Source organism: Schistocerca gregaria, chromosome 8 (genome assembly GCF_023897955.1).
Source record: "Schistocerca gregaria isolate iqSchGreg1 chromosome 8, iqSchGreg1.2, whole genome shotgun sequence".
NCBI classification, from domain to species: Eukaryota; Metazoa; Arthropoda; class Insecta; order Orthoptera; family Acrididae; genus Schistocerca; species Schistocerca gregaria.
Genome location: NC_064927.1, coordinates 74075584 through 74101219, shown reverse-complemented (window position 1 = coordinate 74101219; position 25636 = coordinate 74075584). Strand labels below are relative to the sequence as shown.

At 38.5% G+C, this 25636-nt stretch overlaps 1 protein-coding gene across 1 annotated transcript in view; it reads left to right on the top strand.

Moving 5' to 3' along the window:
* The window catches only part of LOC126284557 (UNC93-like protein), a 230621-nt gene extending 225765 nt beyond the window's left edge, over nucleotides 1-4856 (top strand). Inside the window, exon 10 of the mRNA XM_049983559.1 lies at nucleotides 1938-4856. Coding sequence (XP_049839516.1) covers nucleotides 1938-2149 — 212 coding nt within the window. The 3' untranslated portion in view covers nucleotides 2150-4856. The remainder of the gene's footprint in view (nucleotides 1-1937) is intronic.
* Nucleotides 4857-25636: the final 20780 nt, after the last annotated feature.

Here is a 25636-nt window from a genome sequence, read left to right as displayed (position 1 = left end):
TTGTGAGGACATTACTGATACAATGTGACATTACCATCTGCCATCCACTTCACAGTGGTTCGCAGAGTACATACAGGTTGTATCAAAAAGAATCATCCAATTTAAAACTATCACAACTAATATGTTAATTGTGATGTGCGCGTGAACAACATAGTGTTGGAAAGAGCACACTCTTGAGTTTTACATGGTTCCCACTAGGTAGCAGCAGTGTGTGTGCACTTCAGTTCTAGTAAAAATGGTGTTGGGACAACAGAAAGCATTTTATAATCTATATTTTGCGCAGTGCGGGTCAGTACCAACTGATGAGCGTGACTTTCATACTAGGTACAGTGTGGATCCTCAGTACAGAGCATTAGACAGTTCCATGAACAATTCTAAGAAACAGATTGTTTGTGTAAAGGCAAATTGCCAGGCTGTCCCAGAGTGCCTGACACAGACATCGAATGCATCTGCTATAGTTTCACAAGGAGTCCACAGAAATCTGTTTGCCATGCAGCTTGACTGCTCCACATGCCCCCGATGTCCATCTGGTGTGTGACACGTTGACGTTTACACATGAAACCATACAAAATTCAGCTATTGCAAGTTCTTTGTGAAGGTGACAAACAACAATGTGTGGAGTTCTGTAATTTCGTTCTTGGCAAGATGGAAGATGACAGTTTTCTCCCACACTTGGTGTTTAGTGATGAGGCAACATTCAATTTAATTGGAGAGGTGAACCATCATAATATGAGAATATGGGGTGCAGAACAACCACATGAAGGTGTACAACGTGAGAGGAAATCTCCAAAATTTAATGTGATTTGTGCAATTTCACAGGGAAAGATGTATGGTGCATTTTTGTTTGCCAAGAACACTGTTACTGGAAGCACATATCATTGTATGCCTGAGAACTTTCTTTTCCCACAGTTGGAGACTGATTCAAATGACTTCATTTACCGACAGAATGGAGCACCACCACACTGACATCTGGAAGAGTGCGAATTTTTAAATCATAGATTACTGTACGATGGATTGGTCGCACTGGACCAAATGGTACAGCCTTACATTACTGGCCTCCAAGGTCACCAGACCCAACTGTATGCGATTAATTCTTATGGGGGTTTATAAAAGACTCTGTTTATGTGCCTCTGTTACCAACAACAATGAATGTACTGAGACATCACATAAGAGCGGCTGTGGAAGCTGTAACTCAAGACATGCTCATTGCAGTGTGGGAATAATTTGAATAACACATTGAGATATGCTGTGCATCTCAAGGGGGCACATTGAACACCTATGAAAAGGTATGAAAAAAACTTTTTGAGTTTCCTGTTCATCAAAAAACAAAATTCATAGTATATGCTTATTATTTTCAGAAATATAGCCATGCCAAATCGGATGATTCTTTTTGATACACCCTATATATATAATTAGAAGTAAATGTAGATGTAGACATTCTCCTTATAAATAGAAATCTGGGGGCACTGAGTCAAAAAGTCATGCAGCAGCTTCTGCTTCCTGTGCCAACAGCTCAGGCAGCATAACCATAAATACTAGTCAGAGTTACTGTAATATGGAAACAACTTCTGATAGCTGCTTTGCTCAGGTAGAGCAGTACATTATAGTTACTTTACTTATCTTCAGTGTTCTCCTAATATATGCCTGGGGATTCAGCAACAAGGCAAGTCTCCTTCATGCTGGGGCCAAGCTGTGGTACTGTGTACAATCAACAGTTTCATCAAACAGAGTAAGTTGCCCTGGTAACAAAAAATGACTTTTTATCATACTACTACATACATCATCTAAATATTCTGTCTGCACTATTTTAGGCACCTCTTCTCACTTTGATTGTTAGCACTAAACCCATCAGACCCACAGTCATTGTGCAACTATTTTTCAGTTGATGTAGTGGTGCTTTTATTATTTTTAATTTGTAAACTGTTCTTTCTCTCCAGCGTCGGGGCTGACATCACAGGGAGACGCCTGGCCAGAGTGGCTGGCCCGCTGGGACATGTTTCGCTGCCTTGGCCTCGCACTTGCTTTTGTGCTGCACCCTCTGTTGTGTGTCCAAATGAAGCTCTACATTCTGGCAGCTACCCTCGTGCTCGGGGTTCCTCCGTATGCATGGCTGGAGATCCAGCATGACGCCAAGACTACAGGACTGTGAGGACATCCCTCCCGGGTTCATTGTTTCTGACTGTGGGACATCTACAAAAGTGGTTTCTCAAAACTAACAGAAACTTCTCACATGTGTATTTCCCAAAGACCTATTTCACCATTTTTGGTTAAATTTTTCTGTATTGCAATACCACAAGTTTATTATAAAAAGGGTGATTCCTGGAAAAATATTAATTTAATATTTTTAATCAAGTGAGAAAGAAAAAAAATGTTGTGTTACATAATAATGGTGGTATTATTTACAAGAAATATGAATTGTGCAGAAAAATGTTTTACTCACATCTACTATGTTAAGTAATTGCTCATACTGAAATTTTCAGCACTGACAAGTTCCATTGCCTTACCAAATAAGGATTTAAGTGTGTCAAAAAATATTTCTATTTAAAGTTGTTACTGTAAAATTTCTCTCAATGTATTAATTTTTTATATATAACATTTGTTGTTCTGTTTTTTAATTGTTTGTCTGAGGTTTGCAAGTTTAAAATGGAAGCTTTAAAATTGTGTACTGTAATGCAATCAGTTGACTCAAAGAACAACACAGTGACAAGTGTTGGCAAGCACAACCAGCAACAGCTGAGACTCTTCCTTATTGCCAGTTGAATAACTATTCAGCAGGAAGAGTTCAAGTAAAAAGAACAAAGGTTGTAAAAAGGTAGTGTACACATTTCTGTCTTCTCTCACTTTTCTTCCTTGTTTGTATGAAGATATATATCAACTGTCCCTGTTGATATTTATCAAAGCCTGTAAGCAGCTAAAAGTCAGATTTTGTTGTAAGATCTTTCTTCCTTGTTGTTCCATTTCCTCTCTGTGCCTAAGTAGAATATCACACTATTGAAACTAAAAACGAATTAGCAATACTTTTTCTGTGACACATACGTCTTCTCGAGACCTAAAACTTGTGAGAGCTTAAGGTGTATGGAGCACAATGAATGAATTGTATTTTAAAACTTGGTGAGGTATCATTTATTTGCTTAACAACGCATCACAATTTCAACAGAAGAAGCTGGGTGAAATTGATGTCTGTATTGCACTCAGCAAGCAACCACACAGTGTGGGGTCATGTGTACTCATGCTAGCACCGTCTTTTCTCTCCTCCTCTGTTCTATTCTCTGTATGACCTTGAGTTTTTTCTTTTTCTTTTTACATTAAATCTCTCTGTGACAGACAATGCCTCTCTAGCTGAGTCTGCTAGTTGAAGTTAATCTCTGTAAGGCTATCACACTTACTCAATGAAGTTGTGGCAAAATGCATGACGCTTTGTTGAATCTTCTGCATCTCATCTATTGTTCCATCCCAGTAAGTGCCCCAGGCTGATCAATACACAATAATCAGCTGAACAAGTGTTTTGAAAGCCACTGCTTTCATGCCAGGAATCTACTTTTCCTGAAGTTAGTGTTATGTTGTCATACCTCTTTAGGTCACTTTTACTTATGTTGCTGTTTCCACAAAATTATTGACAATACTATAATTTAAAAGTAATAGATCCATTTAATTGTTTATATTCAACATATGGCAACAGTCTTGCTGCAGTGGATACACTGGTTCCATTGAGATCACCGAAGTTAAGGGCTGTCGGGCGTGGTTGGCACTTGGATGGGTGACCATGTGAGCCGCCATGCGCTGTTGTCATTTTTCAGGGTGCACTCAGCCTCGTGATGCCAATTGAGGAGCTACTTGACCAAATAGTAGCAGTTTCAGTCAAGAATTCCACGGGGAGAGTGGTGTGCTGACCGCATGCCCCTCCTATCCGCATCCTCCACCGAAGATGATATGGCGGTCGGATGGCCCTGGTAGGCCACTCGTGGCATGAAGATGGAGTGCTTTTTTTTTATATGCAACATATGATGTTTATTTGCATTCAGGGTCGGCTGCTAGAGAACACTTCACAATCTTCCTTAAATTTGCCACAGTCTTCTGGCATTGGAGCCTTCCTATAGGCAACAGCATCACTCGCAAAGAGCCTCATGGATCTTTCAGTGTTACCCACTAGATCATTTATACATAAATTGTAAACTGTAATGGCCCTGTAACACTCCATTGAGACACATCCAAAATTACTTCTACATCTGACGATATTGTCTCATTGAGAATAATATACTGAATTCCAGCTTCTATACAGTTGAAGCAGTCGCAAATATGGTCTGGTATTCAATAAGCTTATTTTTCATTATTTAAATGACAGTTTTGAACTGTATTGAATGCCTTCTGGAAGTCAGGAAATACAGCACATTATAAGTCCCAAAAAGAAGTAAGGAAGCTACTGTATATTATTAACTGAGGATGAAAACTGTAGGAATTAATACTGTCATAACAGGCACTTATTGCACCTCCAAACTAAAGAAGGATATAATACATTTTTCAGATGTTGCTCTCTGGGTACAGTTGTATCTTATGCTGCAAAACTGTTACAATAATGGAACTTTGAGAATGAAACTCACACTTTTAAATTACATACCTTGTTATTTACATCACAAAAAAGGAGTCACAACCATAAAGCATGTACAAAATTTATGAAACATTAGAAGTCTACTTCAGTTTTGACATCACCAGTGGCTTTGCTGTGGACAAAACATGCACACAATCAAACATGATCAGGTACATTCTAGCAGTGTTGGAAATAAAATATCAAATTGAAGAAGGCAAAAAGTCTTCTATTAGCCATGACAATTTAATGTTAAAGTTAGTAAAGAGCTTCTTGAGTACTGACTATCCCATCACCAATAACATTAAGTGAAATACAAGAATGTAAATTGTTACCTATAGATTCATTTCCCTGGAGAACTACCTTGTAAGAGAAATTATGCTCTAGTCTAGATCTTAGCTCCAGTTATGTAACTGAGGACTAAATTACAAACATCAGTGGGAATGCTTTTCTATCTCCACTGAGAAGACCACTGCACTTTTTGAGTGGTACCACTTTTGGTTGATTGATTGTGGGGGCACTAAGTGGGGTGAATTCCTCAGGAGATTGGAATAGTCATGCATGCATGCAACAGACGTGTTATTCTTCATTCCATCATGTCACATTGCACCCAAATGATTCTAAACAAAATATTTACACAAATTTTTATTAATTGTGTAATCAGGCTGCAATTCAAGCAAGCTCACTGCTTTCAAATGCTATTCTTATGGGAAACTGTTTTTGCAAACTAACACGGCAGTGTAGCTACCGACAATTTCTAGAAAAATGAGACACAGAAACTTGGAATGAATATGAAAGACCGTTAGAAAGTTTTAATAGACACTTCAAAAAATAAAGTTACAATATTAATTCTTTGTTTGTTTGCAGGTATATGTTTGCAGCCCCGGTACACACAAAGTTCCCAAGTCACAGTACTGCAGTACGCCTCTAGAGCAGGCAGAACAAAATGGTGAAATATGAAGTGGTAATTTAGATGGGAGCATGCTGACTTGCTGAAAGTCATGATTTGGTGGTACAGAAACTCTCAGTTTGCTGAAACAAGTCTGAATGACAAAGAATGAAGTGTAAGACTGACTTTCTATGAAAAACCAGGAATTGCAGAGAAGTCAATGCCTCAGTTTTCAAAGACCAGAGTATTGCAGTTGGGGTGACAGTTAAGGAGTACAAATTTGTCATCAGTTTTCAACACCTCGCACAATATTTTGAATGTGACAAAGGTTGCCATCTGCTGGGTACCGAGACTACTCACACCCACTGAACTGAGCTGGTAGCACAAATGTCACACCTATATCAGGCCAATCCAGGTGACTTCTTTTTACATTTCCGTTTACATCTACATCTATGTTCCACAAGCCACTTTACAGTGTGTGGTGAAAAGTACCTGATGTCCCACTACCACTTCTCACCTTTCCTGTTCCAGTCACCAAAGGTTCACAGTAAGAAAAACTGTTACTAAGCCTCCATGTGAGGTTGAATCTCTCTAATTTTACCTTTGTGGTCTTTTTGAAAGATATACCAATAAGAAGAAATAGTTTGGTTGACTCACCGAGGAATGTGTGCTCTCAGACTTTTAACAATAAATCACGTCTTGATGAAGAACACCTCTATTGCAGTGACTGGCACTGAAATTGGCTGTGCATCTCTGACACACTTTTACACCTACTAAATAAATCTGTAACAAAACACGTGCTTTTCTTTGGATATGCTCTATTTCTGCTTCCAATCTTGTTTGATAAAGATCCCAGACTGATGAGCAATATCCAGGCCAAACAATGGTTTTGTATGCTACCTCCTGTGTGGAGGACTACTTTTCCTGAGGATTCTTCCAATGAATGTAAGTCTGGCATCTGCCTTACCTGCAATTAGTTACATGTGTTTGTTCCCATTTAAATTGCTTGATATGCATACTTCTAGATATTTTATAGATGTGACTGCTTCCAGTGATTGTTGTCCAATTGTACAAACATACAACAATGGGTCTTTCTGCCTATGTATGTGCAACACCGTACATTTCTTTATATTGAGGGTCAATTATCAATCCCTGCACCAAGTGTCAATCCCCACCATATCTTCCTGGATTTCTCAACAATTTTCTAGTGTTGTATCCAACAGCACAGTGCACAAAAAGACTTGTGGATTTGGTTGTTTTGGGGAAGGAGACCAGACAGCGAGGTCATCGGTCTCATCGGATTAGGGAAGGATGGGGAAGGAGGTCAGCCGCACTCTTTCAAAGGAATCATTTGCCTGGAGCGTTTTAGGGAAATCACAGAAAACTTAAATCAGGATGACCGGACGTGGGCTTGAACCGTCGTCCTCCCAAATGCGAGTCCAATGTCTAACCACTGCGCCACCTCGCTCGGTAGACTTCTGGAACTTCCAACATTATCCACTAAATGATTTGTATGTATTTTGAAAAGTAATAGTCCTATAACACTCGCCTGGGCTACGCATGAAGTTTCTTTTATGTCTGAAGATTTCTCTCCATTGAGAAAAGGTGCTGTGTTCTGTTTGCTAGAAACAAATTTAATCAAATCACACAGCTGATTTGATATTCTGTATGCTCGTATTTAGTTCATTAGGCGGTGGTGTACCAAACACGTTCCAGAAGTCAAGGAAGGACGCATCAACCTGGGCACAAGTATATATTACTTTTTGTGTCTCATTGACAAAGAGAGTGAGTTGGATTTCACATGATCATTGTTCTCAGAATCCCCATTGATTCCTATAGAGCAGATTTTTTGACCCCAGAAATGTCATAATATGCATGCACAAAACACGTCCCAAAATTATACAACAGTTTGACATTAGAGATACTTGTGTGTCTGTTTTATGACCAATCTACAAAACTGGAATGACCTGCAATTTCTTCCACTCACTAGGAATGCTTCACTCCTCCAGTGACAGTTCACTGCTGCTACAAGAGCAGCAAGTTCTTTTCCCTGCTCTACATAAAATCGTATTGTTATACTACCAGATCCAGTGGTCCTTTACTGAGCAATTTCAGTTGCTTTTCTATTCTATGATCACTTATCTCAGTATCTGTCATTATGGCATTCATGTGGTGATTTAAGGGAGGAACTGCAATATGACATTCCTCAGTGAATCAGTTATGTAAAAAGAGATTTAGTATGTTGGTCTTCTCTGTGTCATCTCTATCTCAATTATGTTACAGCCAGAGAGAGTCTGGACAGACAGCTTCAATTTGTTTACTGATTTAACATAAGACCAAAACTTCTTAGAACTTCCTGTCAAGTTGATAAATAGAATGCACTGAATGCTTCATAAATCTAATCTTGTACATCTTTCTCACCAGACGGTAGAGCTTTGTCAGGGCTTCTTACAGTAGCTTTGGCTTCATTCAGTTTTTGTTTGTCTATGAGGCTTTTAACTTTATGATATATTGATAATTTTTACTTATGGACCATCTGTCAAGTGGTCCATAAGTAAAAATTATGAATATACCATAATATTACACGCAACTGAGGAAGACAGGACTACAAAAGGCTTTTAACTTTGTTTAAAATTTCATGAAACTCTCTTTACTTTAGTAGTAGCTTTCTAACAGAGCTGTTAAATCATGGAGGGTCATTTCCATCCCTCACAATGTTTCTCAGTGCATTCCTGTCTAAAATGTATTGTACAACAATCTTAAGCTTTTTCCATTGATGCTCAACATTCTCAGCACTGGAAATGAAATTTTGATACGGACCACTCAAGATAATCTGATATACTTTCTCCACTATTGCCATGCAGAAATAACTTCCTACCTTTCTCTATGTTCCTAATTACAGTAGTGTTTAGTGAAGCTGTAATTGCCTCATAATCTTTGATCCTGTGTTCTGTGCTAACTGAATCAAAAAGTTCAAGTCTTTTGTTGACCACATTTAATATCTTATTTCCAAGGGTTGGTTCTCTGTTTGGTTGCTGAAGATAATTTTCAGATAAGGCATTTAGAAGAATTTTGCAAGAATCCCTTTCTTTATTACCTTCATCAGACACTTTCATCTCCCAGTCTATAACTGTTACGTTGAAATGGCCACTTAATATTATAACGCGGCCAGGAAATGGACACAAAATATTCTCCAACACTCCCCTCAAATGTTCCACAACTACTGTTCGTGAGGCAGGGTCTGTAAAAGCATCTGATGAGCATGTTTGATCCAGCTTTAACACTTATCTTTACCCAAAATATTTCACATTTGAAATCTGTACTAACCTCATTATACTATAAATGACTATATACGTGTCTCCACCACCAGCTATCAAACTGTCTTAACAATATCTGTCCAGTTATCACAGACAAGTGACAGATATATAGTTATGACCAAAAAGACACAAAGCAAGCAGTGGAAACATGAAAATTCACCACCATCATTAAAGGCGAAGACCTAACTGTTGTCTGAAGAGGTCGTGTGGAGTGTTTTTTTGGGGACTGCCATGATGTGACACTATAACATTATGCTTGTAAGGGAGCAAACCATCACAGGAGCATACTATAAAAAATTGTAAGACAGGAAGATGTCCACAGCAGTATTTCTCGATGATCAATACCCCAACTCACTGTATACAGGACACATCTGTAGATGCTCCGGATTATCCTGACATGGCACCCTATGACTCCTCCATCTTTACTCTAAAGAAGAAATCATTGTGTTCAGGCATTTCCAAAATGATGACAAGACAATTTTGAGGTAGAACATTTCCTAAACAGATGAATGACAGAGTTCTACCTTTTTTTTTTATTTAAAGAAAATAAGTAGAAATTTATGGCTGCTTATTGTGACTGGTATAAGTCAACGTCTTTCCAGTAAAATTCAACAAAATGTATGTAGTGTCTTGACACTGTCCTTAACATCAATGAAAGGAAGTAAAATATTACGTATTAAGTAACACTTCACAATCAAAACATATTTCAGAGACTCAGCACGATGAATACAGGATAGTGTAATGTAACTGGAGAAATAATGAAAATAAAACCTCAACAAATACAAAAAGTGAAGTAAAGTCGAAAGGCCTTAGGTCTTGATACACTGAACAGCTCATTGGAAGTGTGCTACATTGGTGAAGCATCCTCTTTAAAAGAAAGGCCTGAGAGCACAGGTACCTTGTTTACAGATAACAATGCTAATATGTAATAACACCCTGATGTGAAAATTACTGATTATTGTGCTATTTAAATGTTGACTATAAATACTACGTCAGTCACACTAACCTAGAAATGATGAAACATTATATGAAAGAAAAGTAACAATAACACTAGAAATATTATGGGAGATTTCGCAAGATCAGGACAATTTATACCAACAAGACACTGTAGGCAAATAATCATAATGTAATTTGAATTTTATTCTCATTTTCTGTAGCGTTAGTGTTCCTAAAAGCTTTCTTATTAGATGGTTAACCAAATATAATGTATAAATGAATCTGAAGTTCCACAAAAAACCTTGGGGATGATGATCACAGGTAATTTGATACACATAACCTCCATCAGTATCACTGTTGATTTTTTATTTGACTGCCATTTTCAGCTTGATACATCTGATATATTGGTACTGTTTCGCTGAATTTTATTTGAAAATGGGCAATGTCATACTGAAACCAGTAATCATATAAAAAAAAAAAAACTTCAGTGAATCTGATCCCAATAGAAATTTACATTTGCCTATTGAATGAGAAAATTCCTGGAACAAAATTCATTACTATTCAAAATATACATTCATTCATTAATTATGAAGGAGACACTTCAGGGATGTTGAAGGACTCAAGATATAAATTAACAGGTGAAATAAGCCACTGGAAGCATTTCTGTAAAATGTGCTAACAGAACATTATGGCTAAAATACTTAAATTGTTAATTATTGCCATTTTAATCTACTTGATTATGCTAAGCATTTAAGTAACTTGAGTAACACTTTATCATCTATCTACATACTGTTACTGGAAGAGACAGACTGCACATAGAATGGACATCAGGGTTACAGTGGAATTTATATCTACTAGTTCAAAATTCTCAAATATTATAGAAATAATTATCAATGGGGTACTACTGTACTTTGTTTTTGGGTATCTTGAGATTTCCAGCCCCCTTCTGATGTCTACCAACAATTTTGCAGCACATAAAAACACTCCATTATGAGCCCCCCAAAGGGTTGCACAGTCTACATGCAAAAGTTTTCTTTACTAGCTAGTATTGTGGCTGTGAATTTTATAGTTAATTTTATTTCATTCTTATTATTAACCACAAATATCATTATGTAAGAAATATATAGGCATGACAGGGTAAGGATCTCAAGGTCCATGGACAGGCTTCTATTTCATATTCGGTTCTTGGTTTTACATAATATTCTCACCAGATGCTTCTGTGTGACAAATACTTTTCAAGCCTTATTTGCCTTGCCCCTCAAAGTTTATGCCATAGATTGGTACTGGGTGAAAGCATGCAAGCAATTCCATCTGTAGGTCAATACAATGAGAGAAATTTCTAAGAGAAAAGCACCCAGAACTGAGCTTAATAACAACAGAAAAAAATATTTGTTAAGAGATAATGAATGGTTACTGATTGTCATTTTTCCAAGATGAATGCACTTTAATGGCTGATCACACAATGCAAGCTTTTAGCATCAGGATTTACTTTACTGGAGACATGTAACTTCTAAAATTTAAGCCATGTGTATAATTAGCTACAAATGATGCCTCCAACAATGTCCAAATCCTGACACCAAGTTTCACAAAGAAACTGCAATGACTGTTTAAAGTGGGGATTCACAGTGGATAAAGAGCAGAGATGTAATTGATTTTTTCTCCTTTAGATAAACCAAATAGAATAACATAATATAAGCAAAAATTCAAATAATTAGACATATACAGTACATGGATAGAGTTTTGTAAGAACAAACAGCTTCTTCACCTAAATCTTGCATGAGATGCCTGATAGAAGATACCAAAAGAGTTAGACCTGGAAGTGGTAACCTAAACAAGGCTGTTCAAAATCTGTGCATATTTCAGAATAATTTTTTACAGAAACATATAATCTCCAGTGAACCTCGGGATTTTATTGTTTTACATAATCTATGACAGTATATTTTTACACAGTCCAATTTTTTCACAGTCCAATCTCACCACTGTCATGAATGATGATGATGATGATAAAACGATGAGAACAACACAAACAGCCAGTCCACGGGGCAGAGAAAATCTCCAACTCAGCTGGGAATCAAATCTGGGACCCCCAAGATCAAGAGGCAGCAATGCTAGCCACTAGACCATGAGCTGCGGACTACAATACTATGAAATGAATGCAACAAATGTTGGCAATGAAATACCATACTCACAGTTATTACTTTTATAAGTGATGTATATACGAAATATTGTTCAAAGATACTAGCAATGGCTGGAATAATGATAATCAAAAGTACCAGGACAAATATACTGTAGGAGGGTTCAGTATGAGGGTTCACAATAATTTTTCAAGGAGAAATACCCTAAAAATCCACCAAGAAATAGAAATATACTGAGAATGTTCAAATGCTGGAACTTAATTTCATAGAATTCAGCAGTTTTCGAAATATTTTATAAAAGGCATTTAATTTCTCACTAAATGTTAATGTCAAAAAATTTCAACTGATTTCTGAGATGCGAAATTCTGGGAACTAAACTAGTGAACCACACAGTGAGAAACACAGCATTGCTAGTCACAGAATTAATTCATTTTTTAAGATCACCAGTACTTAGCTCCAGTGACAATGAGACACATGGAGACAACAGCACTGAGAAGCCAAAAACGGTGTAGTTAATGATGTCATACAAATTGTAAGTTGGAAGACTGAAGTCCCTGTGACAAAATCAGTAGGTTGTTTGAGAGAGAAATGCACCATAATAAACCAATTTTGATACAGTGACACAGCAAGGCAAGTTCCTTCACTTCAACAACAGAACTTGCAGTGTATTCTATACAACCTCTCACTAAGGAGATTGTCAGTGACATAGATTGAGTCAAAAAGAACAATAAATGAGTTAACTATAACAGGCTGCATTGCAATGATACAAAAACAAATAGCAATAATTAATCATTTTAATTGAATCAACTGTGGGTTATTGATGAAACATTGTAAATTAACTAAAAAACAGTGTTTTTTGCCTTGTTTCACAATTTTATTATTAATGTTACTGCACAACCTAGGTTTCGGGTTGTAAGCCCATATTCAAGTACATTGCTGATTCCCTAAGATGATAATGCACAGATAAAGATGATTGCAAGGCAAAGATAATCATCTCAACCTCTTAAGGTATTGATCCACGGCATTATGTGCAATTATGTCAATCACCATTTTTTAACAGATTACATACCTTATTACACATTTCAGCAATTACACTACAATGACAGGACTAAAGTTATGCATCAGCTAAGCACTTTTTAACTACAATGGACTGGTGCCCAAAGTTTTGCTTCTATACTGGGATTGTGAATAACTGAAATGGGTTTGCTCGTTTAGTAATAGGTGTGGGGATGTATACATCTGTCTTTTAATTTCTAATTGGTTGAGTTTGCCCCCTTTTCCTCTGTGTGTAAGATTTGCACATCTATTGTGTATTTATGGTTATTGTTCAGACAATGTTGTGCAAAGGCTGAATCAGACTTCTTCAATCTCCAGCTTCTGTGGTGTTAAGCCTGGTACAGATTGAACTCTCCATCTGTCGAATGTAGCAGCCATCACAAAAAGAGGGGTTCATAAAATCACATACCGTGAGTGTCAGTCTTGCTGATGCATAACTTTAGTCCTGTCATTCTAGTGTAATTGCTGAAGCGTGTAATATGGTATGTAATTTGTTAAAAAAATGGTCATTGACATAATTGTACATTAAGCTATGGGTCGATATCTTAAGAAGTTGAGATTATTATCTCTGCTTTTCCATCATCTTTATCTGTGCATTGTCATCTTTAGCAATCAGTAATGTACTTGATGTGCAGTAACATTAATAATAAAATTGTGAAACAAGGCAAAAAGAGTGTTTGTTTAGTAATGATTAATGTTATCTGTGTTGTTAACAATAACAGGCTTCAGCTATAGTTTTCAAATGGCTGTAAAGCACTTGAAAAGCCTTTATCTGGAGGGGTGATAATGCTGCTTTGCAGTTATATTCTCAACTGAAATTTATATGCCACTTCATACTTTACAGAAATAAAATTATTTATCAGTGCATTAATAAAACAAAGGGAAATCTTCAGTGGAAAGAAAAGTACTCAGTTAACACTACAGATATTGTATATTTAGAGTGCAGCATTATTTTGCTATTAATATTACCTTATACAGCATTAACTGGATTTTGTAAAGCCAGAATACATACATTTAGCTAATTTGCTAAAATAATATGAGTTAGAGATTGGGAAACACTACAGATATAAGGTAATGCTATAGGAAGTTGAACAAATCCAAGTAACCACTCAGTTTCTCAAATACAGCACTTAACATTTGGCTATAGGGGAGTGGAATTAGACTCAGTCCCATGTATAAATCTAGAACAGTAGCAAATATCTGAAACAATGGAGGTGTACTGGAGAGACTGTATTTAACATCACTGAAAGGAAGCAAAATATTACATATTAAGTACTACTTCAAAAATCAAAACATATTTCAGAGATTTAGCATGATGAATATTGTTCACATTGAACACTTGATATTCCATTTACAATGTACCACAACAGCTGTAGCTTTCTCTTCACTCATAGTGTTTACTGGCACATAATAGAAATCAGTTGTTACAGAAGGTTTGTGGATTTGTAAATTAGATGTATAGTAAAGGAAGTAAAAAAAATTAGAACCAATCAATAAATGAAAGATCAATTTTCATCATCAAACACAAAAGGGAACACCTTGTCAATGTAGCCACCCCTCTGTCCCACACCATCACTGCAGTTCATTGCGCTGATAATAGTTTGTGATATGGACGTTATTTTCAACATTTATAAATGTACAGTATTGTAAAATATTGTGGAAGACAAAACTACTTATTGATAGGTCCCATTCTACCAAGTGAGATAAATCCATATTTACATCCCCTGATTTCCCTACATTGATTAAAGTAAATTGTTTCCTCTGAAAGAGCATGATTGATCTGCTACCCCAGACTGAACTTGTGCTCCATATTAAATGAACTAATTATCAACATGATGTTGAACTGTAGCCGGCCGGAGTGGCCGAGCGGTTCTAGGCACTACAATCTGGAATCACATGACCGCTACGGTCGCAAGTCCGAATCCTGCCTCGGGCATGGATGTGTATGATGTCCTTAGGTGAGTTAGGTCTACGTAGTTCCAAGTTCTATGGGACTGATGACCTTAGAAGTTAAGTCCCATAGTACTCAGAGCCACTTGAACCATTTTTTAAACTGTAATCTTCCTTCCTGGATTCCATTTTAAAATCAGTGATGTGTTGTCTTTGTAACAGAATCGAATTAAGTGACAATAAGGTAAACATGACCGCAAAAGACATATTACAGCTTATGACAGATTTGAACTACAATCTACAGTAAGAAACCATGTGGGTCAGTGGCAAAGTGCCAGACTACAGATCCGAAGGTCTCAAGTTTAATCTCCAGTCAGTCCTAGTATTTATTTCTGTCACTTATCACTTTTTTTCATCCCTGCAAATGTTTGTTGATGTGAAAAATGCTGAGTTGCACCTTGGTTCAGAACCCACATTAAATTGTAGGTCCCCGTATAACTGGCTGGGTAAGTCAGCTCAATGGTCAGGGGAAGGCAATGGCATAGAAGACCCTACCTTGTAAGGCACTGTGGTGTTCAAAACAATCTTCAGACTGATGAGTGTTTACTTACTTAGTAAGAGATTTGGTGTCATCAGAATGATAGAAAGGCATATAAAGGAAAGGTATGGAAGGGGAAGAAGTAGTTGATAGGTGTGAAAATTGTGTATGGAGAGGCAAACAATAGGATGAAAAGATGGGGTGAAAAATGTAGTGGTGCAGAAAGAAGAGCAATGAAAAGTGCATGCAGAGAAAATGAGTATATTATGTCTCATCTAAAAGATGTGTTGTCTCACAACTACATTTATTGTCTCACAGTTTACAATTGGCAAAAGTTCTTTGTAACAGTGCCTTCCACTAAACCCTGCTCACATAAGCTGTTGTTCTGTCATAACCTGTACATCAATTATGATTATGTGTCTTAGTATTATATGTGATGTTAACCTCCTGATGCACTACCACACTGGCCATGCTTGTTGTAATTTTTCAGCTACACAAATGACATCTGCTGTCACAGGTACTGTGATAAGGGTGCACTTCATGTACAACACATACAATTTACCAATATTTTCTGTTGCAGAATTTTTATGGTCAAACAACATGCATATGTTTCTAGGTACCTACTTAAAAATGGCATGTGGTCAAAACTGTGAAATAATGTTATTGAGGCCTTCAGTTCAGAGACTGATTACATACAACTCTCCACACCACTCTATCCTGTGCAAGTCTCTTCACCTGTGTAGGACTGATACAAGCCTACAGCCATTTGAACCTGCTTTCTGTGTTCAAGCCTTATGTCCCTCACTACTATTCTTACGCAACACACTTAACTTCATTACCAAGCCCGTGGCTCCTTCATGCCTAGGCACATTTCCTATCAATTGGTCCCTTCTTTTGGTGGAGTTGTGCCATTTCTTTTTCATTCAGTACTTCATTAGTTATTCAACTTCCCATCTAACCTCCAGCATTCTTCTATTACACCAGAAACTTATATTCTCTTCTTTTCTGAACTGTTTATTACATTTGTTTTACTTTTGCACAAAGGTACACACCTTCAGAAAGGACTTTCAAAAATAATCGCTGTCAATAAATTTCTATTTTTCACGAGTGCTTTTCTTGCTATTGCTAGTCTGTATTTTATATTGCCTCTGCTTAACTCACCTTCCGTATAAGATCTAGTATGAAGGAAATCTGCAACTGAGCTTCATTGTAGAATCAGATAATCAACAGCTTGAGTTGTAAATAGTTTTATTGGTTCAAAAACATAATCAGTTTCAGACAATTATAAGCCCGACTTCAGTTGTACAAGAACCACAGGGTTCACGGCTGCCACACACTGCGAACGCTATACTGCGGGCAAGTGACCACTGCACATGTAGCCGAGGCCACTCCTTCAACAGCAAACATGATTCTGTACACTGGCAGGCCATAGGCACAACATCTTGCAGTGTTGTTTTTTATTCAGTGGTCATGACTCATGGCCACGATCACGAGTGGAGAAGACTGAGTTAGCTGCTGCACAGATAGTCCTTGTCTCCTGTGAATGTGATCCTCTGTTGCCTCAGTGGATAATGGTCTCAGACACGGATTTACATCTACAGTTTTTTTCCTCCTGTACATAAAAAAACATTGGAGATTTTAGAGGGTTACAGGAGACAAATAAATGCAGATGGAAGGCCATATCCAAAACCGTCATCTATCAAGGCAACAGAGCATCGCAACAAGGCATTTCTGTACGCCAGTTAACTCCATCTTCTCCACTTGCAATCGTCGCAATGAGTCCTGACCACTGAACATTGCAAGACGTTCTGTCTATAGTCTGTTGGTGTACAAAGTCACACAAAGGGCTGGTGTAGTGGCAGGCACTGGTCCCTATAGCTTTGATACTCTGTAGCACCACTGGATGACATGGACACAGATTCCTATCTTGATTTGTTCTTTGAAACACCCCTCTACAACCCCCTGAAGTGTGTCACAACATTTTTGGAACACCCTGTATATTTGAAAAAATGCTGCAATCAGTCTGTCACTGAAAGCAACACACCAGCAGTGAAATTTACTACAGAGATTTTACTTTTTCTTGTGTTAAAATTCCAGTAAAATTAGGTGCAATAAATCCCCTCAAATATATTTCTCATGTGGAATAAGTGGGTAAGCTATAATGATCAATTAAGGCAAGGATTTATACAATTCAAGGTCCTCGTAAGTACATGTCTTCTGTACTAACAGACCAATTTTCTTTCACCTACAGAATGTTGACATCATTATTCCTACTACTTTATTTTAGCCAAGCAAGGACAGAAAAGTAAACTCTATTGAACTGATATAAATTTGCTTTTGTTGTTGTTGTTGTTGTTGTTGTTGTCTTCAGTCCTGAGACTGGTTTGATGCAGCTCTCCATGCTACTCTATCCTGAGCAAGCTTCTTCATCTCCCAGTACCTACTGCAACCTACATCCTTCTGAATCTGCTTAGTGTAGTCATCTCTTGGTCTCCCTCTACGATTTTTACCGTCCATGCTGCCCTCCAATACTAAATTGGTGATCCCTTGATGCCTCAGAACATGTCCTACCAACTGATCCCTTCTTCTGGTCAAGTTGTGCCACAAACTTCTCTCCTCCCCAATCCGATTCAATACTTCCTCATTAGTTATGTGATCTCCCATCTAATCTTCAGCATTCTTCTGTAGCACCACATTTCAAAAGCTTCTATTCTCTTCTTGTCCAAACTATTTATCATCCATGATTCACTTCCATACATGGCCACACTCCATACAAATACTTTAAGAAATGACTTCCTGACACTTAAATCTATACTCGATGTTAACAAATTTTTCTTCTACAGAAACGCTTTCCTTGCCGTTGCCAGTCTACATTTTATATCCTCTCTACTTCGACCATCATCAGTTATTTCGCTCCCCAAATAGCAAAACTCCATTACTACTTTAAGTGTCACTTCCTAATCTAATTCCCTCAGCATCATCCGATTTAATTCGACTACATTCCATTATCCTCATTTTGCTTTTGTTGATGATCATCTTATACCCTCCTTCCAAGACACTATCCATTCCGTTCAACTGCTCTTCCAAAGTCCTTTGCTGTCTCTGACAGAATTACAATGTCATCAGCGAACCTCAAATTTTTTATTTCTTCTCCATGGACTTTAATACCTACTCAAAATTTTTCTTTTGTTTCCTTCACTGCTTGCTCAATATACAGATTGAATAACATCGGGGAGAGAGTACAGCCCTATCTCATTCCCTTCCCAACCACTGCTTCATTTTCATGTCCTTCGACTCTTATAACTCCATCTGGTTTCTGTACAAATTGTAAATAGCCTTTCGCTCCCTGTATTTTACCCCTGCCACCTTCAGAATCTGAAAGAAAGTATTCCAGTCAACATTGTCAAAAGCTTTCTCTAAGTCTACAAATGCTAGAAACGTAGGTTTGCCCTTCCTTAATCTAGCTTCTAAGATAAGTTGTAGGGCCAGTATTGCCTCCAGTGTTCCAACATTTCTACGGAATCCAAACTGATCTTCCCAGAGGTCGGCTTCTACTAGTTTTTCCATCCATCTGTAAAGAATTCCGGTTAGTATTTTGCAGCTGTGACTGATTAAACTGATAGCTCGGTAATTTTCACATCTGTCAACACCTGCATTCTTTGGGATTGGAATTATTATATTCTTCTTGAAGTCTGAGGGTATTTCACCTGTCTCATACCTCTTGCTTACCAGATGGTAGAGTTTTGTCAGGACTGGCTCTCCCTAGGCCGTCAGTAGTTCCAATGGAATGTTTACTCCGGGGGCCATGTTTCGACTCAGGTCTTTCAGTGCTCTGTCAAACTCTTCACGCAGTATCGTATCTCCCATTTCATCTTCATCTACATCCTCTTCCATTTCCATAATATTGTCCTCAAGTACATTGCCCTTGCATAGACCCTCTATATACTCCTTCCACCTTTCTGCTTTCCCTTCTTTGCTTAGAACTGGGTTTCCATCTGAGCTCTTAATATTCATACAAGTGGTCCTCTTTTCTCCAAAGATCTCTTTAATTTTCCTGTAGGCAGTATCTATCTTACCCCTAGTGAGATAAGCCTCTACATCCTTACATTTGTCCTCTAGCCATCCCTGCTTAGCCACTTTGCACTTCCTGTCGATCTCATTTTTGAGACGTTTGTATTCCTTTTTGCCTGCTTCATTTACTGCATTTTTATATTTTCTCCTTTCATCAATTAAATTCAATATTTCTTCTGTTCCCCAAGGATTTCTACTAGCCCTTGTCTTTTTACCTACTTGATCCTCTGCTGCCTTCACTACTTCATCCCTCAAAGCTACCCATTCTTCTTCTATTGTATTTCTTTCCCCCATTCCTGTCAATTGCTCCCTTATGCTCTCCTTGAAACTCTGTACAACCTGTGGTTCTTTTAGTTTATCCAAGTCCCATCTCCTCAAATTCCCACCTTTTTCCAATTTCTTCAGTTCTAATCTACAGGTCATAACCAATAGATTGTGGTCAGAGTCCACATCTACCCCTGGAAATGTCTTACAATTTAAAACCTGGTTCCTAAATCTCTGTCGTACCATTATATAATTCATCTGATACCTTTTAGTATCTCCAGGATTCCTCCATGTATACAACTTTCTTTTATGATTCTTGAACCAAGTGTTAGCTATAATTTAGTTGTGCTCTGTGCAAAATTCTACCAGGCGGCTTCCTCTTTCATTTATTTGCCCTAGTCCATATTCACCTACTACGTTTCCTTCTCTCCCTTTTCCTACTACCGAATTCCAGTCACCCATGACTATTAAATTTTCGTCACCTTTCACTATCTGAATAATTTCTTTTATTTGATGATACATTTCTTCAATTTCTTCGTCATCTGCAGAGCTAGTTGGCATATAAACTTCTGTAGTAGGTGTGGGCTTCGTATCTATCTTGGCCACAATAATGTGTTCATTATGTTGTTTGTAGTGGCTTACCTGCATTCCTATTTTCCTATTCACTATTAAACCTACTCCTGCATTACCCCTATTTGATTTTGTCTTTATAACCCTGTAGTCACCTGACCAGAAGTCTTGTTCCTCCTGCCACCGAACATCACTAATTCCCACTATATCTAACTTTAACCTATCCATTTCCCTTTCTAACCTACCTGCCCGATTAAGGGATCTGACATTCCACGCTCCGACCTGTAGAACGCCAGTTTTCTTTCTCCTGATAACGACATCCTCTTGAGTAGTCCCCGCCCGGAGATCCGAATGGGGGACTATTTTACCTCCGGAATATTTTACCCAAGAGGACACCATCATCATTTAATCATACAGTAAAGCTACATGCCCTTGGGAAAAATTATGGCTGTAGTTTCCCCTTGCTTTCAGCCATTCGCAGTACCAGCACAGCAAGGCTGTTTTGGTTATTGTTACAAGGCCAGATCAGTCAATCATCCAGACTGTTGCCCCTGCAACTACTGAAAAGGCTGCTGCCCCTCTTCAGGAACCACACGTTTGTCTGGCCTCTCAACAGATACCCCTCCGTTGTGGTTGCACCTACGGTACGGCTATCTGTATCGCTGAGGCACGCAAGCCTCCCCTCCAACGGCAAGGTCCATGGTTCATGGGGGGGAATTTGCTTTTATTCTTGTGTAAAAGCATGCAAACAATCTCTAAATTACTGTGTCTTACATCCAAAAGCAATCTGTTGCTTCTCAGCTTCATGTGTACTTTCAATTAACAATTATCCACTGGAGCTTAGGAGAATTTGTTAGTTATAAGTGTACTCTTTATGACAATAAAAGCTTTATTGTGTCCTGAAGCATTTCCATATAAGCACACTCAGCCAACTATTGTTATTCGATCGAATGAATATAAAATATGTTGACTGTCAAATTTCAGGTAATGTTTACCTACAACATACAGCAACTGGTATCTCTGGCGATATGTTTCTATGTTGTATTAAATGTGTGTTCCTTTACTTTAAACACAGGTCTCTTGACCAAGCATTTGTTGCAGCTGCTCTATCAGAGTCTAAAAATAATGATTTTGTTGTAATTTAAGAATCTGTTTTGTTATTAAACAGTATTTTGATGACAGCAAACTTACTGCATGAAGATTAGGAAAAATTCAGGCATCCCAGATCCATTTAACAAATGATCCATAAGTAGCACAATCAGAGTTATCCCAGATTGTTGTAACAAATGACTCAGAAGCATTGAAAAATTGGATGTTGTAAATCATAAGATGATGAATCGAATGCAGATTTCCCTTATCACTGGATTTTCAAAATGTATGTCTTCTTTATTTGCATCCATTCATCTTTCCTTTATAAAAGATATCCAGGAAAGATGTTTACCTAGTTCCTTTTCCTATTTTTGTGCTGATATGCTTTAGTACAGTTCTGTCTTCAGAGGAATGATGGCTTATTTACTCATACATTCTATAAACATTAATTTGTTTGTAATCATTTTTTGTCATCTTCAGAAAGTTTAACTTTTTTCTTTGTTAGTTATTATACAAGTTAAACTTTCTGAAGATGACAAAAATGGACTTACAACAGAGTAAGAAAAATGACACCAAAAAGTTCCTCCAATGACTCTCCAAAGTTCCTGCTCCTTTACCGAATAGTGCCCTGCTCCTCACTATTAATCGCACTCCATCTACACTAATATCTCTCATGCACATGGGCTTGCCACTATTTAATACTGTCTTTCCCAATGCCTGACTGACTCCAAACCTGCAGCTTCCTTCCTTGTCATGATGACCAGCTATATCCTTGGCCACCATTACTTTGCCTCTGAAGACATCACCTACAAACAAATCTGTGGTACAGCAATGGGTTCCTGCATGACACCATCCTATGCCAACCTATTCATGTGTCATTTAGAGGTATCTTTCCTAAACACCCAGAATCCCAAACCTGTGACCAGGTTCAAATTCATTCATGATGTCTTCATAATCTGGACTGAGGGTGAGGACACACTGTCCATATTCCTCCAGTACCTCACACCTTCACCCCCATTTGCTTTACTTAGTCCTCCTCAACCCAACACGCCCGCTTCCTTGATGTTGACTTAGACCTCAAGGGTGGCTACATCAGTACCTCTGACCTTTGTCCATATCAAACCTACCAACCACTTATTATACCTCCATTTTTTCCTGCTGCTACCCATTCCATACCAAGCAGTCCCTTACATACAGCCCAGCCATCTGTGGCCACCACATCTGTAGTGATGAACACTCCCTCTTCAAATATACCAAGGGCGTCACTGAGGCATTTAACGACTAAAGTTATCCTCAAAACTTTGTACACAAACAAATCTCCAGTGCCTTGTCTCTCCAGTCACCTATTGCCTCCCACGTATCTATATTCCAGCTGCAAAAGAGCACTTCCATCATGGCTCAGTACCACCCGGGACAGGAACAACTGAATCACATTCTCCCTCTTACCTCTTACAATGCCCTGAAATGAGGAATATCCTACCCACCCATCACACAATGGTGTTCTGCCACCCAACAAATGTACACTACTCCATTCACACTCCCAACCCCATGCCTCATATCCTCACAATAGATGTAAATGCAGCACCTGCCCATACGTCCTCCCACTGCCACCTACTCTGGTCCACTCACAGACATCTCCTACTCCATCAAGACAGGGCTACCTATGAAAGCAGTCATGTGATCTGCAAACCAAGCTGCAACTACGATGTTGCTTTCTATGCGGGCATGATAACCAACACAATGTCTATCCAGATGAATGGCCATTGACAAACTATGGCCAAGAGACAGCCGGACCACTCAGTTGCTGAACATGGTGCCCAACACAATATGTTTCATTTCAATGACTGCTTCACAGCCTTTGCCATCTGGATCCTTTCTATAAACACCAGCTTTCTCGAACTGTGCATACGAGAACTCTTCCTGCAATAATCCTACTCCCTTGGTCTCAGCCTTCACTGGTCCCTGTCTTTCACTTACCTATCCTCTTCTCTGCACCCACTTCATCACTACACAGCCTTCTATTCAACCAATGCACCCACTATTCTTTTTCCCCTCCTCTGCTTCTCTCCTTTTCATTTTTTTCTGTGCACTGTTTGAGAGTGGAATAACAGAGAATTATTGTGAAAGTGGTTCGATGAACCCTCTGCCTGGCTCGTAAGTGTGATTTGTGTAGCAGCCATGTAGAGGTGGATGTAGATGTAGATTATAAGAAGGTGGGACGATTTTGTCCAAAAGTCTCTTATCCAACCCGTGACTGCATCTCCCATTTTGTGAACATATCTTATGTTTCTGAATCTCTTAAGTTCTTGTCATGTTAGCACAGCTTGTCATTGTGCACAGAAAGACAGCCACGATTCACTTTGCATTGTTTTCAAGAATTGCTTGATATTGCATCATCTTACTTGTATTGTACAGGGTTATTACAAATGATTGAAGCGATTTTACAGCTCTACAATAACTTTATTATTTGAGATATTTTCACAATGCTTTGCACACACATACAAAAACTCAAAAAGTTTTTTTTAAGCATTTACAAATGTTTGATATGTGCCCCTTTAGTGATTCGGCAGGCATCAAGTCGATAATCAAGTTCCTCCCACACTTGACGCAGCATGTCCCCATCAATGAGTTCGAAAGCATCGTTGATGCGAGCTCGCAGTTCTGACACGTTTCTTGATAGAGGAGGTTTAAACATTGAATCTTTCACATAAACCCACAGAAAGAAATCGCATGGGGTTAAGTCGGGAGGGCATGGAGGCCATGACATGAATTGCTGATCATGATCTCCACCACGACCAATCCATTGATTTTCCAATCTCCTGTTTAAGAAATGCCGAACATCATGACGGAAGTGCAGTGGAGCACCATCCTGTTGAAAGATGAAGTCGGCGCTGTTGGTCTCCAATTGTGGCATGAGCCAATTTTCCAGCATGTCCAGATACACGTGTCCTGTAACGTTTTTTTCGCAGAAGAAAAAGGAGCCGTAAACTTTAAACCGTGAGATTGCACAAAACACATTAACTTTTGGTGAATTGCAAATTTGCTGCACGAATGTGTGAGGATTCTCTACTGCCCAGATTCGCACATTGTGTCTGTTCACTTCACCATTAAGAAAAAATGTTGCTTCATCACTGAAAACAAGTTTCGCACTGAACGAATCCTCTTCCATGAGCTGTTGGAACCCCGCCGAAAATTCAAAGTGTTTGACTTTGTCATCGGGTGTCAGGGCTTGTAGCAATTGTAAAGGGTAAGGCTTCTGCTTTAGCCTTTTCCGTAAGATTTTCCAAACCGTCGGCTGTGGTACGTTTAGCTCCCTGCTTGCTTTATTCATCAACTTCTGTGGGCTACGCGTGAAACTTGCCCGCACGCGTTCAACCGTTTCTTCACTCACTAAAGGCTGACCCGTTGATTTCCCCTTACAGAGGCATCCAAAAGCTTTAAACTGTGCATACCATTGCTGAATGGAGTTAGCAGTTGGTGGATCTTCATTGAACTTCATCCTGAAGTGTCGTTGCACTGTTATGACTGACTGATGTGAGTGCATTTCAAGCACAACATACGCTTTCTTCGCTCTTGTCAGCATTTTGTCTCACTGTGCTCTCCAGCGCTCTGGCGGCAGAAACCTGAAGTGTGGCTTCAGCCAAACAAAACTTTATGAGTTTTTCTACGTATCTGTAGTGTGTCGTGACCATATGTCAATGAATGGAGCTACAGTGAATTAATGAAATCGCTTCAATCATTTGTAATAGCCCTGTAAATACACTTCCATTGTGGTGTGCTGTTCAGTGTTTGTAAGGCAGATCTCATTACAACAATAGCAAGAGAGCATTCTGAATTACACAATACTGTAGGCTGTGATAAACAATTTTCCATGGAATCATTGCAGAAACTGCTGTTTCCAATATTTCCATGAATTAGTCATTAGTCATAAATCCAGTTTAGGAGGGAAATGGTTCATTTCATCTTTTACTTGAGTCAAATAACTTTCCCAGTCAGCTTTATCCCAGTTCCATTTATCTGGTTCTGCTATCTGGAGAAGAGAAGGCAAGTTTATTGTCAAGTGGTCATAATATGATAATGATCTGACCCCTTAGTGTCTTTCAAGATTTCCACGTCTCACGATCAGAGTAAAACATGGAGAATAGATGGATAAATCAGCACTGAGCTTGTTCCCTACAGTGAAGGTACCATAATGGGTGAAAGCCAATTAAACAATACAATGAAACTTCCTGGCAGATTAAAACTGTGTGCCAGACCGAGACTCGAACTTGGCACCTTTGCCTTTCAGGGGCACATGCT